The sequence below is a fragment of the Haliotis rufescens genome, unplaced genomic scaffold (genome assembly GCF_023055435.1).
Source record: "Haliotis rufescens isolate VD_foot unplaced genomic scaffold, xgHalRufe1.0.p SCAF_2, whole genome shotgun sequence".
In the NCBI taxonomy this organism is placed as follows: domain Eukaryota; kingdom Metazoa; phylum Mollusca; class Gastropoda; order Lepetellida; family Haliotidae; genus Haliotis; species Haliotis rufescens.
In genome coordinates, this window is record NW_025963890.1 from 42,050,962 (window position 1) to 42,068,632 (window position 17,671).

The 17,671-nt window shown below is 41.8% G+C and overlaps 1 protein-coding gene across 1 annotated transcript; it reads left to right on the forward strand.

Annotated features, from left to right (window-relative positions):
* Window positions 1-589: 589 nt before the first annotated feature.
* On the forward strand, window positions 590-17,412 carry LOC124149418 (inactive pancreatic lipase-related protein 1-like). The gene is made up of 9 exons (XM_046520995.2): window positions 590-721; window positions 3,873-4,225; window positions 6,171-6,399; window positions 7,792-7,911; window positions 9,355-9,480; window positions 10,990-11,223; window positions 14,504-14,618; window positions 15,320-15,508; window positions 16,595-17,412. Exons 1-9 carry the CDS (start codon window positions 664-666, stop codon window positions 16,683-16,685), a joined length of 1,515 nt encoding a protein of 504 aa, XP_046376951.1. The 5' UTR covers window positions 590-663; the 3' UTR covers window positions 16,686-17,412.
* The last annotated feature ends 259 nt before the right edge of the window (window positions 17,413-17,671 follow it).

Consider the following 17,671-nt stretch of genomic DNA (forward strand, 5'->3'; position numbering starts at 1 on the left):
TGGGATACGATGACATGCATCAACCAAGTCAGCGAGCCTGACCACCCGATCCCATTAGTCGCCTGTGACAACAAGCATAATACTTTTACAGCAAGCATGGGTTGCTGAAGACCTGTTCTAACCGGATCTTGGGTAGATAAAGCAAGCGGCTTGTATCCGTCTCGGGTTGTAAGGCGACTGCGCTATCACCATTATAGAGTATGTCAATCCATACGACTGATATGATCCAATTAAAGACTGCATCCATCTTATATAAATAAAACCAATCTTATCTAGAACCACTCTTCCTTTGTCTTCAAGACGGTAGAGGCCATTATTCTCCATCGTGAGCTAATTAAGACGGGTCAAGAATTGAAGCATAAACCCCAAGTTACTTCTTCCGTTACAATTAACCACCTTGCGGCTTAAGAGTCTTCCATGCAGAATATTTGAAGATTAAACAAAACAGAAAACCTCTGTAGACCATTCGTTGAGAAGACCAAAGAACCAACGTCAGACCAAATACCTTATTTTTTTATTGTATTTTAAACTATAAAGAAGATCGTTTCCGTGTGATAAACATGCCCAGCCGTGAAGGGGTTAACCTCGACTGACCCAGGGGCAGTTAAAGCTAAGGTTGTGTGTGGTAAAGCATTTATTCCGGACCAAACATTCGGATCGGTCATGGCGCAGACATTAGCACCCGCCCTGGCTGGAATATTGCTACTCTTAGCGGAAGTCGGTAGGTGGTTTTTAAATTGTGATTATGTGATACGTGTTTTTATATGTAGAGCTAGGACGAATACAAGGTTGATCTGTTAAACAGCCTGCATTCCACCACCACTAGTTCGTGCTGGATGACGGCGTTATACTGTTAACACTGATTCTGCGTCTAAACACCTTGGAATGTCTTGTTGGAAACTTGTATTTCCCTTGAAAACATATTCCTGGCACTATGACGTATACTTAGTATTTAAAGAATATTGAACCACTAACTGGTAAATTCATCATACCTATTTTCATATTTGCTAAATCTATTAAATAAATTGCATATTTATTTAGAATGTATGAAATTGTTATTATTTAAATATAAATGAGCCCTAAATGTTAGTAATAATTTGACAAGGTTCCAGAAAAATGTGTTTAAACCATGTTTTAAACAGTGGTATATATACCTGTGATAAAGTATGACATAGTTTATACCTTAATCCCCATTGTTTAAGGGATTATCGCGGCTCACTGACCCCCATACCTTAACAGGGATTGGCAGCGTGGGCACCCACCGAACACAGCACAACACAACACAACACAACACAACAAAACACAAACATGTTTAATGTGCACCTGGGAAACAGAAACAGAAACAATAGTTTCTTCCTAAACGGGCGACGATGGTACAAAAGAATAAGCATGACACATAAAGTGTTAATATGTGACAAAATGACAGTATGTCATGCATTTATATATTATATCTTTTCGGCCTTGTGTTTTTATACTGCTGTAAATATTTCATCGATAGATCTCGATAGGTTCTTTAGATCTCTCGCGTTTTGACTGGACAATGACCTGTTAAATGTATACAAATTAGACCATTTATTTTGGTAAGCAGTTGGTAAGTATACAAGTCTATGTTTAACAGAGCCTGGCATCAAATTATGAAATGTGTCTGCAACTGAAGGAGAGTTGCACAGTTCAGGCACAAGATCTTATTTCTTTACATTATTCAAACGTTCGCTTTCAAATGGTAAATTATGTTGCATGTTATGAAATTTAAGATTGGGCTATAAATATTTTTTTGTCCAAAAAAGGTATCTTTCAAATTTTGGCTTTTCTGTCAGATACTGATAAGTGTAACCTTTACTGCTCAACGCCATGTTGAATCTCCATTCTTGTACGAATTGATCCTGTAGTACCAAACCTTAGCAACCAGCCACGTGGTATTACAGGGTTGTAGGTTTTTACAATATGTGTGTAAGTCCACAGTTATTTGGCATAGTTTTGATCCATACTTGCCAGGGATTACTTACATCATGATTCCGTTTTAACAAAGTGATACATCATTTGTGAAAGTTTCTTCTCACATGTAGGTGTTGCGATGTTATGCGAGAATTCAATTACACGTTTTGAGTGAGTGAGTGAGTTGGGTTTAACGCCGCTTTTAACAATATTCCAGTTATATCGCGGCGTGTCAGCTTAATGTGGGAGGAAAGCCCGAAGTGATGCAGGTCTCAGACGTTTACCACTTTTGTGAAACCCAAGAGAACGGGTATGGTGCTGACAAACCTTGAAACATAATCGGGGCGAACCGGGATTCGAACCCACAATCATAGGTTTCAGGCGTGCCCAAGGGACGCAACTCTGCACAGCGAATCGCGGCGCCTTAGACGACTGGGCCACCCGTGCACCCTTACACGTTTTGAGATACATGTAGTCATGTGTAGAGGTTCCCTGCCTGATTCCCCATAAACCATTACATTTGGAGTTGATGTTCTTAATCCAGTTGGAAATTTTAGAAATTTGAAATGAACACGCACAATAATTTGTATATTTTCGTATCCCCATATTTCTGAAACATGTAACAAGATAGGCGATACTATAGCATGTTATGCCCAATTAAACACAGCTATCTACTATCTCGAGGTGTTTTCCACCAAACATGAACTGGAGTTACTTCGTTTAGCAGGGCCACTGACAAATATAACAGTTTTTGTTTTTGAAATGTTAACATCAAAATTCCATATAGTCAAGGGCTTTCTGTAAACCGACGGGGCATTCACTAAATACAGCTGTACCCCAACATCATACAGAAACATTATTAATTGTTATCATAAGATTGTATCATCAGCACGATTGTAATCAACATTTACACTATGACATTTATGTTCCAAACTTTATATACCATGACAATAGTAATGGGGCTAAATGTTCACCTTGTCTAACTCCTAGGCTTACACTCACAATGTCAAGGTCACAGTGAGATCATAAGTTCATATCCGGGTTTGTTCCATAACGTGGTGCTGTTTAGCATCTAAACCCGGGACCGCCTCCGTGGTGTAGTTGATAGAGTGTCTGTCTGGAGAGAGGAAGGCAGTGGTTCGATTCCTGGCGACGTCATAGATAAAGACGTTAGAAGATGGTACTTGTTGTTTCCCTGCCTGACGCTCGGCATTTAGGGGATAAAACCAGGACTGGTAGGCTCTGGGTCAGTATAACGGGTCTGAGAGGTGTATTCATGTTAAAGTGCGGCATGGCACACACATACACACACACGCAGAGAGAGAGAGAGAGAGAGAGAGAGGAGAGAGAGGAGAGACAGAGACAGAGACAGACAGACACACACACACACAACACGTGCATGCACGTTGCTATTTAAGTGCAATAAACCCCATTTCATTTCACCTCCCCTCAAACCTCTGCCGGTTGATGTCGATAGTTTGTGAGTACCATGACTATCAATGGCCAACAACACTGATTTTCATGGCGTTAGGGACATGGGTTGATGTACCCTCATTGTTAGTTTATGTGCCCGGAGGCCAAGTCCTACATTCACGTGTAAGGAACGATGAGACTTAATGTAATAGCGAATCAACGTATTTTCTAGACTTCTTTATGTTTTTTGGCGACGGGGTAGCCAGTGGTTAAAGCTTTGGCTCGTCCAGCTGAAGACCCTGGTTCGATTCCCTACATGGGTACAATGTGTGGAGCCCATTTTCCGGTGTCCCCCGAGTTGATATTGCTGGAATATTGCCAAGGGCGGCGTAAAACCATACTCACTCACTCACTCACACTTAATGTTCACGCAATGTCGATCATGTTTGACCGAACAAAGATAATTTTTCTCAAATCATGTTCCTGTGACCTTGAACTGAGGATTTCAACGTTACTATTTTCAGCGTCAGTGTCAACACGGCACAACGGCGTCCGCGAACACTACCGCCACCATCACCACCACAGGGAACACGACTCACATGGCGTTTGCTACCCGGGGGTGGGGTGCTTCAGCAGTAGCTACCCCTTCAACAACACCGGCGAGGTCCCACAAGACCCTCAGTTCATCGGCACGGTGTTCCGACTGTTCACCCGGCAACGCCCGACAGTTCCCGATGTGCTGGAGACGGGAAACAGACGGAGCCTCATAGAGTCCACCTTCGACCACAGACTTCCGGTCAAGATCATCCTCCATGGCTTTCTTGCAAGAAGCACGCTCGACTGGGTGATGAATCTTACCATGGAGTTTCTTAGAAAGGTACATCTAACCATACCAAGTACCTCCGATCCTTACCACCTTGTAGTTATCTTAAAGATAGTCATCGAGTCTTATCAAAGGACTGGAAGACTCAAAGTGGTCTAACTGCCACACAATAGAAGTAACTTTCTGCACACGTCACAAGCACATCTTGATTAAACCTGTTTCGCAAAAGCAATATTTCAGCAAACTTTGTATGTAAAGTGCCCTTCGTTTTCGTAACACAATCATGCACTCGAGCCGTTTTTGAAAGACGTTCGATGACTTCCATTAAGCGTTACCTTACCTGCGAGTGCGGGAAGTTGGCGTTGACGAGGCAGTTTATGCCCATTCTGTATATGAATGATTTTTTTTCGGAAGTCAATTTCTATCGCAGCTATGCACATTTGGATTCAATTCAAATAAACAGCAGAAGAAAGTATTCACCTATGTTTGATGTTGACTAACAATATCAAAAAACAACTCAACAGGAAATGGTTACCAAATGGTGATATATTTGATGTATATATATATAATAGTTGTGTTTTGGAGTTTACATTTGTAGTGTTTCGGATACTGTTAGCCTAGTATCGTTTTGATAACGTTTGTAATTATTTGGTCAAATCCAGTATTCAAGTGAATGCTTTTTTTGCCTGTTTGTTTATGTTTAAGTTCAGACAACAAAGGCATAAATAACAAAATAAATAACAACGTAAATAAATATTGCAGCCCATCTTCGACTAACCAGGGTATAATATATCCATTCTATAATGACACCCCGGACACTCTATCACCACCACAGCTTCGTAGCTGAGCACATAATTTCTCTCCCCTATGTGAGCAAATTGATTGGACAGTTATTTTCAGGGTCATGCGCTTTTGTTCAAGCTCATTCGAAGCTATAGGTATTTAGCATAATATGATGGAGATAAGATACACTGGACAAACGACACGTGATCCGGGGTAGAATAGGTCTTAGTGTGTTGCAGTTGTTTATCAAATCATCGACTTTGGATATAATCATATCTCATAACAAGATCCAGGGTAGAATAGAGGTCTTCAGCAACCCATGCTTGCCGTAAAAGGTGACTATGTTTGTCGTAAGAGGTGACTAACGGGATCGGGTGGTCAGGCTCACTGACTTGCGTTGATCGATGCTCATAATGTCAATCACTGGGTTGTTTGGTCCAGACTCAATTATTTACAGACCGCCGTCATGTAGCTGGAATATTGTTGAGTGCGGCGTTAAACAACAAACAAACAAACACACAAAAACAATGGACAATCGAGTCTATACGAACTCGCCAACGTCACTATCATCATCGTCCATTCCCCCCAAACCAACAATATTACATCAATCATCAATATTCTTGTCGACAAAAGCCTCTTATCGCAATACCAAGCTCCTTCCCAGCGCGTGACACCATCGTCAGGCTCTCGGTAACGTCGCTGCCACCAGCGTGGGCGCCGCCATTACAAGAATCTTGAAATTTGACCTCTAAACCCTAGTAACGTTTATATTTTTGTTTAAGTCTTGGGGAATGCCATCATAGTTCATGTTGAAAAGGTTTACGATTGACCATGTTTTCTAGATGAATTTACTTTTTTGTTTGTATAATCAGATACGTTCGAGATTGCAGACTAACAGAAAATCACTTCACTTCCTCGTTACATTCTTACAATACCAATTACATTAAGTTAGAATGAAATACAAATTCAAATTGACAAACAAAGAAAATGATTAAGCTGGGATAAGACTAAGAGTCACGATAGTCATCACTTGTTTGTAAACATAATGGTCATTTGGTTGCGAGTTCAACTCCAAGCATGGTTGTGACCTATCTCAATGGGGAGAATTGACTGGTGGCAGCGATAGTATAGAGAGCCTCGCGAACGGGCTATCGCTGTGAGGAGCTTGTCGCATTACGCGCGAAAACCGAATCTCCAACTCCGGCCTCGGTTTCAGGAACCAATGAACATCATCACCGTGGACTGGGGCCGTGGCGCAGGTTTCCCATACATCCAGGCCGCAGCCAACACGAGGCTGGTGGGGGCAGAAGTAGCCAATCTGATTCTGTTCCTCAATCACGAGACCGGAAGCCAAAGTAGTCAGTATCATTTGATTGGCCATAGTCTTGGAGCTCACATCTCTGGTTATGCTGGTCACAGACTCCCAGGAACCGGCAGAATTACAGGTGAAATGGCGTGAAATGAATGTGGGTGGCAAGGCGGTTGCCCTGTTGTCCTACTAATATCTTAAATATCTTAAACTGGGATGATTTTTATCATTATCAAAATAATGGTCTTAGATACCGAACGTAAATGTCTAACAAGAGTGCCGCTTGGGCATTTTGCAAGTGTAGGTAACTTTGGAAAGATAAGGGGGCACGGGTGGCCCAGTCGTCAAAGGCGCCGCGATTCGCTGTGCAGAGTTGCGTCCCTTGGGCACGCCAGAATCCTATGATTGTGGGTTCGAATCCCGGTTCGCCCCGATTATGTTTCTAGGTTTGTCAGCACCATACCCGTGCTCTTGGGTTTCACCGAAGTGGTAAACGTCTGAGACCTGCATCACTTCGGGCTTTCCTACCACATCAAGCTGACACGCCGTGATATAACTGGAATAATGTTAAAAGCGGCTTTTAACCCATTTCACTCACTCACCCACTGTTTCATATGTCACGGCGGCGTTAAACCCAACTTACTCACTCGCTCACTCACTTGGAAAGATAAATTGCGAGGACGGAAGCGGATCTGTTTCCATACCTGTGCTTGTATACGAGTACATCATTTCAAATAGCTGAATATATTTACGCTAATAATAATACGATATACAGTCACACACCCTTGTATCGAAGTTGAAGGGACCTACGTAAATACTTCGAGTTATCCGAGTTTCGACACAACCGAAAATGTTAACTAAAGAAAGTGTACGTAGGGACCAAGCTTTTACCGTAAGTTCATCACATCAAAGCTCGACACAACGGTGTTTGACTGTGGACTGCAGAAACTTGTAATGTTTGACACTGCTTCAAGAACCTACATTGTATGAAGTGCATAGAGCTTAAATAGTTAGACAATTAGGTTCAAGTCAACATTTCGTATTTTTGTAAGTAAGTAAGTACTAGAATAGTTATAGTCATGTTTAGATTTTTAAACGCGGGTCTTCCCACAAAACAAGGCAACTACCACCACCTAGTTTCTCTTCTGCAGACCGCCTCCGTGGTCTAGAGGTAGGGCGTCCGCCTGGAGAGCGGAAGGTCCTGAGTTCGATCCCTGGCCGCGTCATACCAAAAGACGGTACTTGTTGTTACCCTGTCTGGCGCTCGGCAATAAGGGGCTAGAACAAGGACTGGTCGGCTCGAAGTCAGTATACTGTGTCTGAGTGGGGTATTCATGTTAAACTGCGGCATGGTATCTCAGTGAGCTAGCGCTATAAATCGGCATCAGTCCGGACTAGTACAAGCAGCCAAACACACACACGTGCATGCACGTCGCTATATAAGTGCAATAATCTTGGACGCGACGTTAAACCCCATTTCACCTCACCTCACCTTCTCTTCTGCATAACATGAGTTGTTATTTTCCAGGTTTGGATCCAGCTGAGCCCAACTTTCAGGGTCTGTCGCCTATGGTCCGTCTCGACCCGACTGACGCTGACTTTGTCGACGTCATTCATACAGACGGGTCTCCGTTCGAGACATTGGGAGGTCAGAGAAACGTCTTCTACCGATTTTTCTGTTTCGTACTTTTAGCAGTGTATAAAATCCTCCAATCTGCCTGTCAACTTTGCAAAGTTACCAGACTGGATAAAATGTTGCCAGTCCCGAATATTCGAGACAAACGACCAAAAGTAACAAAAGGGTAAACATAAGAGTACAGTAGACTACGGTTATAACGAACTCAAAGGGAACACTTATTTTAGTTCGCAATAACCGTAGTTCGTTAAAGGCATATATACAGCATATATTCAACAAATGTCTGGGACTAAAAATAAGTTCGTTATATCAGTCAGTTCGTCATAAGCGTGTTCTTTGTAAACGTAGTCTACTGTAGTACTACTTAATGTCAGTTCTCAGAAAATAACAATAAGTGGTGGATTGTCAACTTAGTAACTTTAAATCATTGATTTTTTATTCGTTGATAATGTGTTTAACGTTTACAGTGAATTTACCTCTTGCATTGAATTAAACTAGAATGCTTCGGTAATTTAGTGAATACAATTATAGCCCAACTTTTCAAACTGACCGTCTGTAAGTAAAAATAGACCGTCTCGGGCAGTCGACAGGCGGGTATTTTAAACACTGCTTCTTTTCCAACTTTTTACTGATCATTGTTTTTTCACATCAAAGTTTTGGCGTCCTCGGACTCGTAATCCAAGTTCTAGAACATTCGTGACCAACTCGTGTTATTCCGGGTCAAGCCGAATTCGTCATTCGTCAACAATCGTCCCTTTTCGTAGCCTTCTTGTCCCGGAATAACACGAGTTGGTCACGAATGCCGAATTCGTGTCCAACTCGTGTTATTCCGGGACAAGCCGAATTCGTCATTCCTCAACACTCGTCCCTTTCCGTAACCTTCTTGTCCCGGAATAACACGAGTTGGTCACGAATGCCGAATTCGTGTCTAACTCGTGTTATTCCGGGACAAGCCGAATAGCGACTCGTGCCCCTATCATGGCCAATTTTGCGACCGGGTTCCGTCTTTACCAAACGGGCATACCTAAAACAACTGTCAACTCGTTGCGTAATGGTTCACATTTATTTCCCCATATATTATATATATTTCAGATGCAATTTAAAGCACATCGGGACATGCGGAATTATACAGTATGATTGAACACATTTAACTGTGTCTTTGATATATTTTTAGATGCAAGACCCATGTAAAATCAAAATTTATTTCTGAGGGATTCTTGGACGAAGAACTTGAAATCATACGCGCATTCTGATTGGTTTATCGTATTTTCGCACATAACATTCATCGATAGTGGGACGAGTCTTCTTGCAGGTTACGGAAAGGGACGAGTGGTGACGAATGGTTCTAGAAAAGTCTTGCCTCACTTCGTAATGACAAAAATAAGTTGTATTATTGAGGTGTATAATATCGATACATCGATAACTCAGTTGAAACACTCCCGCCTGTGTGACCAGGGTTTGGAATGATCACGCCTGTGGGTCATGTGGACTTCTATCCTAATGGCGGCGTCCAGCAACCCGGATGTCCAGAAGACAGCTGGTCAAGCTTCATGTCGTCTGCTTACAGTTCCGGCGTCGAAGGTGAGAAGGATGCTCAAGTTCAGATGGACACACGGACATTGTCGGACATATCAATTAGTTGTCTGTATAACCACATTTTGTTTGTTTGTTTGTTGTTTAACGCCGCACTCAGCAATATTCCAGCTACATGACGGCGGTCTGTAAATACTCGAGGCGGGACCAGACAATCAAGTGATTGACATCATGAGCATCGTTCGACGTAACTGGGATACGATGACATGCATCAACCAAATCAGCAAGACTGACCACCCGATCCCGTTAGTCGCCTCTTACGACACGCATAATCGCTTTTTACGACAAGCATTGGTTGCTGAAGACCTACGTTATGCCGTCATATTTCGGTAAGTAGCATTACGTAATAATACATAAAAGAGACAAAATCATTTCCATAATCATAAGAAATCTCAATTCTGTCCTTGGTACGATTCCGACTGCATCATAAGTATGTGTTTCTGAACCACTATCAAATAGTGATGATACCAGGTGTTCGCAAAAAGGTGAGCGTATCCTGTCTCACCGGTGGCACTCGTCACAAACACATGCAAAGCTAGTTAATTGTTCACGTGAACAAAACACGGGGGCACATGTTACAAGTGGAAATAGGGAATTGCATCGGATATAATCTTTGTCAGTGGAGCGTCAATTTGGAATGTCCTCCACAATCAAACTTTTTGAAATCTTTGTAGAAGCCTCGAATGTTGAAACCCCGATCAAACAACTTGTGAGTCAATTCTTCTTTGTGGCGTCGTCCGCAATATCATAGATATTATTATAGGGCTGGCTATCGATACAGATCATAGAGATCGATAATCGTTAACTAAATATCGATCAATTATCGATAGATATTGGAGAAGTAACATTGAGCAAATATGCAAAAAAGTCAGAAAGAAATCAACACACGTCATGCTACTGGTGAGTGGTGATTTATGCATGGGTTACTCTATAGACATTTAAGTTATAACAAAAACAGTTGCTTTGTTTCTGGCAATTGACATGATTGATTATAACAAGTCTCTTTGGTAAATTTGAACTTTATTTCATCACAATTGTTCATGTAAGATATTATCGACGACACATTTTTTCATATCGTTTATCGTTAACATTTCTTTCCATCGATGATAATTCCGATTATCGATTTTTTAGCCTGCTCTATAGATATAGATAGAAAAATCAGTTTCATCTGTGATGCGTGAATGGATTAAGGCAGAATTTATGCTCAAATGCTTATTCACTGTAGCTGCATATGTTTTACACGTATACGGAAGCTTTTTTTACAGAAGAGAGGGTACATTATTGCCTTCAGAGGTTATTTGAAAAAAATATCTGTTCACTTGCCACATGCTTCGTTCGGATAATTGCTGAACTTAAATTCTATGAGTGATTTTTTTCTTATTCGTACACCTTTTTCGTCAGTCCCGTTTTTATAAGTAGGTACTTTAGTACAAGAACAAGCTCATTTATTATTTATTTATTTGTTTTTATTACTTTTGTATATGCTACTGCATGCAGAGGCTGAGCTGAACATTGGCTGCAACCACAACAGAGCCAGCGAGCTGTTTGTGGAGTCTGTCAACTCCCCCTGCCCCTTCACCGCCTTCCCCTGCTCCAACATCACCGACTTCAACAGCGGCAACTGCTTCCACTGCGGCAACAGCCCCTGCCCCGTCATGGGTTACCCCTCCGTCCAGACCCAAGCCAGGGGGTCGTTCTACCTGGACACCAGGCCCACTCGGCCATATTGTGGTATGCAGTGAATGAGAATTATTATGTTTTTTTTAATGGGAATTATCTTCAATTCTCCAAGGACATCAGGCCTAGGCGGCCATACTGTGGTATGCAGTAAATGAGAATTATTATGTTTTTTTGAATGGGAAATATCTTCAATTCTACCTGGACACCAGGCCTTCACGGCCATATTGTGGTATGCGGTGAATGAGAATTATTTTATTTTTTTTAATGGGAATTATCTTAAATTCTCCAAGGACATCAGGCCTTGGCGGCCATACTGTGGTATGCAGTAAATGAGAATTATTATGTTTTTTTGAATGGGAAATATCTTCAATTCTACCTGGACACCAGGCCTTCACGGCCATATTGTGTTATGCGGTGAATGAGAATTATTATATTTTTTTGAATGGGAAATATCTTCAATTCTATCTGGACACCAGGTCTAGGCGGCCATATTGTGGTATGCAGTGAATGAGAATTATTATGTTTTTTTTGAATGGGAAATATCTTCAATACTATCTGGACACCAGGCCTAGACGGCCATATTGTGGTATGCAGTGAATGAGAATGATTATGTTTTTTTGAATGGGAAATATCTTCAATTCTACCTGGACACCAGGACCACACGGCCATATTGCTGTATGCAGTAAATGAGAATTACATTGTATATTTTTTTTGAATGGGAATTATCTTCAATTCTACTTGGACGCTAGGCCTTCAAGGCCATATTGTGGTATGCAGTAAATGAGAATTATTAATTTTTTTTAATGGGAAATATCTTCAATTCTATCTGGAAACTAGGCCCACACGGCCATATTGTGGTATGCAGTAAATGAGAATTACATTGTATATTTTTTTTGAATGGGAATTATCTTCAATTCTACAAGGACATCATGCCTAGACGGCGATATTGTGGTATGCAGTGAATGAGAATTATATTTTGTTTTGAATGGGAAATATCTTCGATTCTATCTGGTAACCAGGCCCACACGGCCATATTGTGGTATGCAGTGAATGAGAATTATTATTTGTTTTCGAAGGGGAAATTTCATGTGTTTATTACTGTCAAATACTACTCTCGATATACTTCTCAAAGTAAAAGAACACCCAATCCTTTCACATAACGATAGTTAATCTGTTATGTGGAACACCTCCGTGATCGTGTGGTAGAGCGCTGGGTCCGGGGTTCGATCCCCGGCCGCGTCATACCAAAAAGACGTTAAAAGGTCGTACTTGTTGTTACTCTGTCTGTCGCTCGGCATTGAGGGGCTTAAACAAGGACTGGTCGGCTCGGAGTCAGTATACTGTGTGGGGTATTCATGTTAAACCGCGGCATGGTATCTCAGGGGGCTATCACTATAAAAGCGGCATTAGCAAGACTAGTATAAGCAGCGACACACACACACACACACACACACACACACACACACACACACACACGCACACACATACACACGCGCGCGCGCACACGCACACACACACACACGCACACGCACACGTGCATGCACGTCGCTATATAAGTGAACTACTAGTAATCTGGAACGCGACGTTAATACCCATTTCACCTTACCCACCCAATCTGTCATGTCATGACACCCGATTCTTACATATTGTTATCGTTAACTCGTCATGTCATGACACCCGATTCTTTCATATTGTCATTGTTAACCCGTCATGTCATGAAACCCGATACTTTCTAACTATTACAATAGCTAATCTGTCACGTTATGGCATAAGGACACGGCTTATATTTAACTTCTTTTTGTTATACAAGTCCGTGGTATATTTAAAATATATCAGAATTTCTCAATAAAAAGATGAAATGTTATGTCTATTTCCACTATCAAACACACTACTCGAATACCTCAGGTTCCTGTGGTGTGGATTTCGTGTCAAGGTTCGTCTTCCCGAGCGTCCACTAGCTTTTTCATCAAAGTCTTGTTTCCACCCTTGCCACATCAAGCCCACTTTCCTGTGCTAAATATGACTGGACTATCACACATATTGATAGTCCAATCAGAGAACGTTTCACAAAATCAACATCCACGACTGGTACACCTTCGTATGAAAGTGTTTTACCACTGCCTGTCTTTGTTGACACGAATATTTCTTTTCATCTTTTAAACCCTCCAACAATTGCCTATGTTCTTGTGTCAGGGATGAAATCGCGAATGTTTTCGTCATCTGCTCGACAAGGTCGTCGCCTTTCGGTAGTCGCCATCTTTGTGGAGCTATACGAGATAAGAACAGCGATCTGATTGGATATCATGTTTTCATTACAAGGGGCACAACTCGTGATCTACGCGAGGTGGTGCCAGGGTCGAGCCAAGAAAAGTGGCCTTTCTGTTGCAAGGGTAGAAACTAGGCTTTGATATAGGCTAGTGGACACGCTTGCCTCGGGAAGATGGTCAAGGCTATAAATACAGGAGTTTACAAAAGTATAGAATGGACGCAGAGAAAAACACAATAATACGCACAATAATATTCACTTTACCAAATTCTTAACAAGAAATATAAAAGTCTTTTACACAATAATATTCACTTTACCAAATTCTTAACAAGAGATATAAAAGTCTTTTACACAATAATATTCACTTTACCAAATTCTTAACAAGAAATATAAAAGTCTTTTACACAATAATATTCACTTTACCAAATTCTTAACAAGAAATATAAAAGTCTTTTACACAATAATATTCACTTTACCAAATTCTTAACAAGAAATATAAAAGTCTTTTACACAATAATATTCACTTTACCAAATTCTTAACAAGAGATATAAAAGTCTTTTACACAATAATATTCACTTTACCAAATTCTGAACAAGAAATATAAAAGTCTTTTACCCAATAATATTCACTTTACCAAATTCTTAACAAGAAATATAAAAGTCTTTTACACAATAATATTCACTTTACCAAATTCTTAACAAGAAATATAAAAGTCTTTTACCCAATAATATTCACTTTACCAAATTCTTAACAAGAAATATAAAAGTCTTTTACACAATAATATTCACTTTACCAAATTCTTAACAAGAAATATAAAAGTCTTTTACACAATAATATTCACTTTACCAAATTCTTAACAAGAAATATGAAAGTCTTTTACACAATAATATTCACTTTACCAAATTCCTAACAAGAAATATAAAAGTCTTTTAATTAAAACAATGATCAAATCTTGCAGTACAGTACACTACACCATTTCATGTCTTTCCAGGACCCTCATATTTCCTAATATGTAAAGGTAAAACCCTGTGAATGTACATCGCGTAACATTTATTCCTGTCCAGGTTACCACTACTTCGTGGCGATGACGCTGGCAGACACCATGACCGTCATGCATGGTAGCATGGAGGTGCGACTGTTTGGCTCCCGGGGTCAGACACACCCAATAGAGTTACACAGGTGAGAACAGGTATGCCAATACCTCAACGTGAAATGTATTCCTGAGTGAGTGAGTGAGTGAGTGAGCGAGCGAGTATGATTTAACCCACTTTTAGCAATATTCCGGCAATATTATGGCGGGGGCACCGGTAAACGGGCATGACACATTGTACCAATATGGGGAATCGAACCCGGGTCTTCGGCGTGACGAGCAAACGCTTTAACCACTGGGCTACCCACCGACCCTGTACAGGCAGGGAATATGCCTTACCTCTCACGGCTATTGCTCTCCTTATCGAGTGAGTATGATTTTAAGCCGTTTATAGCAATATTCCAGTCATATCACGGCGAGGGACACCCGAAATGGGCGAGAGGGGTTACATTCAAAATTCACTTCAGACCAGTGAAAAATCCCGGGAACAATTGGTCTTCAGCATCCCATGCCTGACGTCAGAGGCTACTGTGCTTGTCGTAAGAGGCGACTAACGGGATCGGGTGGTCAGGCTCGCTGATTGGGTTGATGCATGTCATCGTATCCCAATTGCGTGGATTGACGCTCATGATGTCAATCACTGGATTGTCTGGTCCAGACTAAAAATGGGCTTCAGACATTGTACCCATGTAGGGAATCGAACCCGGTAAATACAATGTTATCTTGCACTTAAGATTAACGTTATTAATCAAGGGGTCCTGCCGTTCAGGTCTACCTTTAACTGTTGTAGTGGTGCGTTCACCCCTGGGGAGGTGGTGCAGAGAGTGTTTGTGACGTCATCAGACATTGGCGACATCGAGGACGTCTACGTTACCTTCCAAAGGGTCTACAGCTACTTCGACTACCTCGGCTTCTGGGGCACCGGCAACGGCGTGCATCTACAACGTCTGACAACCGTCGCCGTGCGCTCGCACCACAGGTAAGACGGCAGTGTAGTTAGCCTGGAGAGTTTATGTAAGGCGTGTGTCTACAACGACTGACAACCGTCGCCGTGCACTCGCACCACAGGTAAGACAACAGTGTAGACAGTATGGGGAGTATATGTAAGGCGTGTGTCTACAACGTCTGACAACCGTCGCTGTGCACTCGCACCACAGGTAAGACAACAGTGTAGTTAGCCTTGAGAGTATATGTAAGGCCTTTGTCAAAAACTTCCGACAACCGCCGCCGTGCAGTCGCACCACAGGTAAGATGGCAGTGTAATTAGCGTGGAGAGTATATGTAAGGCCTTTGTCTAAAACTTTTGACAACCGCCGCCATGCACTCGCACCACAGGTAAGACAACAGTGTAATTAGCGTGGAGAGTATATGTAAGGCCTTTGTCTAAAACTTTTGACAACCGCCGCCGTGCAGTCGCACCACAGGTAAGATGGCAGTGTAATTAGCGTGGAGAGTATATGTAAGGCCTTTGTCTAAAACTTTTGACAACCGCCGCCATGCACTCGCACCACAGGTAAGACAACAGTGTTATTAGCGTGGAGAGTATATGTAAGGCGTGCATCTACAACGTCTGACAACCGCCGCCGTGCACTCGCACCACAGGTAAGACAACAGTGTAATTAGCCTGGAGAGTATATGTAAGGCGTGCGTCTACAACGTCTGACAACAGTCGCCGTGCAGTCGGAACACAGGTAAGACAGGAGTGTAGACAGTATGGGGAGTATATGTAAGGCGTGTGTCTACAACGTCTGACAACCGTCGCCGTGCACTCGCACCACAGGTAAGACAACAGTGTAGTTAGCCTTGAGAGTATATGTAAGGCCTTTGTCTAAAACTTCTGACAACCGCGCCGTGCACTCGGACCACAGGTAAGACAACAGTGTAATTAGCGTGGAGAGTATATGTAAGGCGTTTGTCTAAAACTTCTGACAACCGTGAACAATGATATTACCGACTCATTGGTGAGTGACATTAAACTCAATGTATGTCGTATGATGCTGTATGTTGATGTGTTCACTGTTTATCGTATTATGATGTATATTGAATTCATATTGATATATTACAGGAGGGTCTTTTGTCCAAGCCAGAGAGCGATAAGAAGTGGGGCCAGCATATGGCTATCGCACGGGGTCCAGGCATCCAGGAGCACGTGCTGACATCACGTGCCGAATTATGGATCGTGCCTCGTAGACTGAATGTAACCACTGACTTTGACGCTATACAATACGTAATATGCAAATAGAAGCATAAGAATAACAGGAAGCACTGAAGACATTTTTGTACAATACTAACCTTCATTATACACAACAGTGGATTGCAATGTTTTTTGTGAATGTCAATTCATTGTTTCGCCGTCTGGTTTGCATGTACTCCATGTAAGACACATCACCCTTCCTGAAGTTTGCTTTCTTGTACAGGTAATTCTTTAGATTGATCCAAGCACCAGCACTTCAAGCACTAGCACTTTAAGCACTACCTGTATCCAATCATTTCTGTATTCTATACTCGTGCTAGAATAGGCTATACAATTGCAGTGTTGGAAAGATCATCTTCCCGTGTCAAGGGAGTTAACTGACCATAAAAGTCCAGTTCTCACCCTTGCCAAACTAGGCTGGAATTATGGAGTTGTATTCTGGCTGGACAGACGAGTATCGCACAGACAAATCGCGTAACGAAATCGACATCCGGTTCGCAAACTGCCGTCCAGATTTCGGTCAATTGCAAGATCTGCAAAGCATCTGTACCGACAAATTGGCCACAACAGATATTTTCCAAATCTTTTCATGTTTTTAATTAAGGTGCTCATGTGTTTTGATGCACTTCGCAAAGTAAAACCCGTTTTATTACAATATAGATCTTGATTATCGATCAGATTGTCTTCATTAGGCGCCGCCGTTTTGTTTGAAGCAAATGCAAGTGTTATGAGAGGTGGAATCTTATTGGTCAATTGGAGGGACATAGAAGGGACATAACTCGTAATAGTCACTGGTTGCGCTACGATCGAGCCCAGAAATTCCAACCTAGTTTGGCAAGGGTGGAAACTAGACTTTTAGTCAGTGTAACTCCTTCGCCTCGGATAAATGAGGGAAGATCGGGTATGCTAGCAGGTGCAGAATTCACTCGTCATACCGAAAACTCTGGT

Bases quoted from the DNA above. Each gene is read 5' to 3' on its own strand.
- LOC124149418 (XM_046520995.2), top strand. From the start codon at position 664: ATGGCGCAGACATTAGCACCCGCCCTGGCTGGAATATTGCTACTCTTA. The intron at 6,400-7,791 runs GTGAAATGGCGT...GTTATTTTCCAG, and splicing joins AGGAACCGGCAGAATTACAG to GTTTGGATCCAGCTGAGCCC. The intron at 7,912-9,354 runs GTCAGAGAAACG...CTGTGTGACCAG, and splicing joins TCCGTTCGAGACATTGGGAG to GGTTTGGAATGATCACGCCT.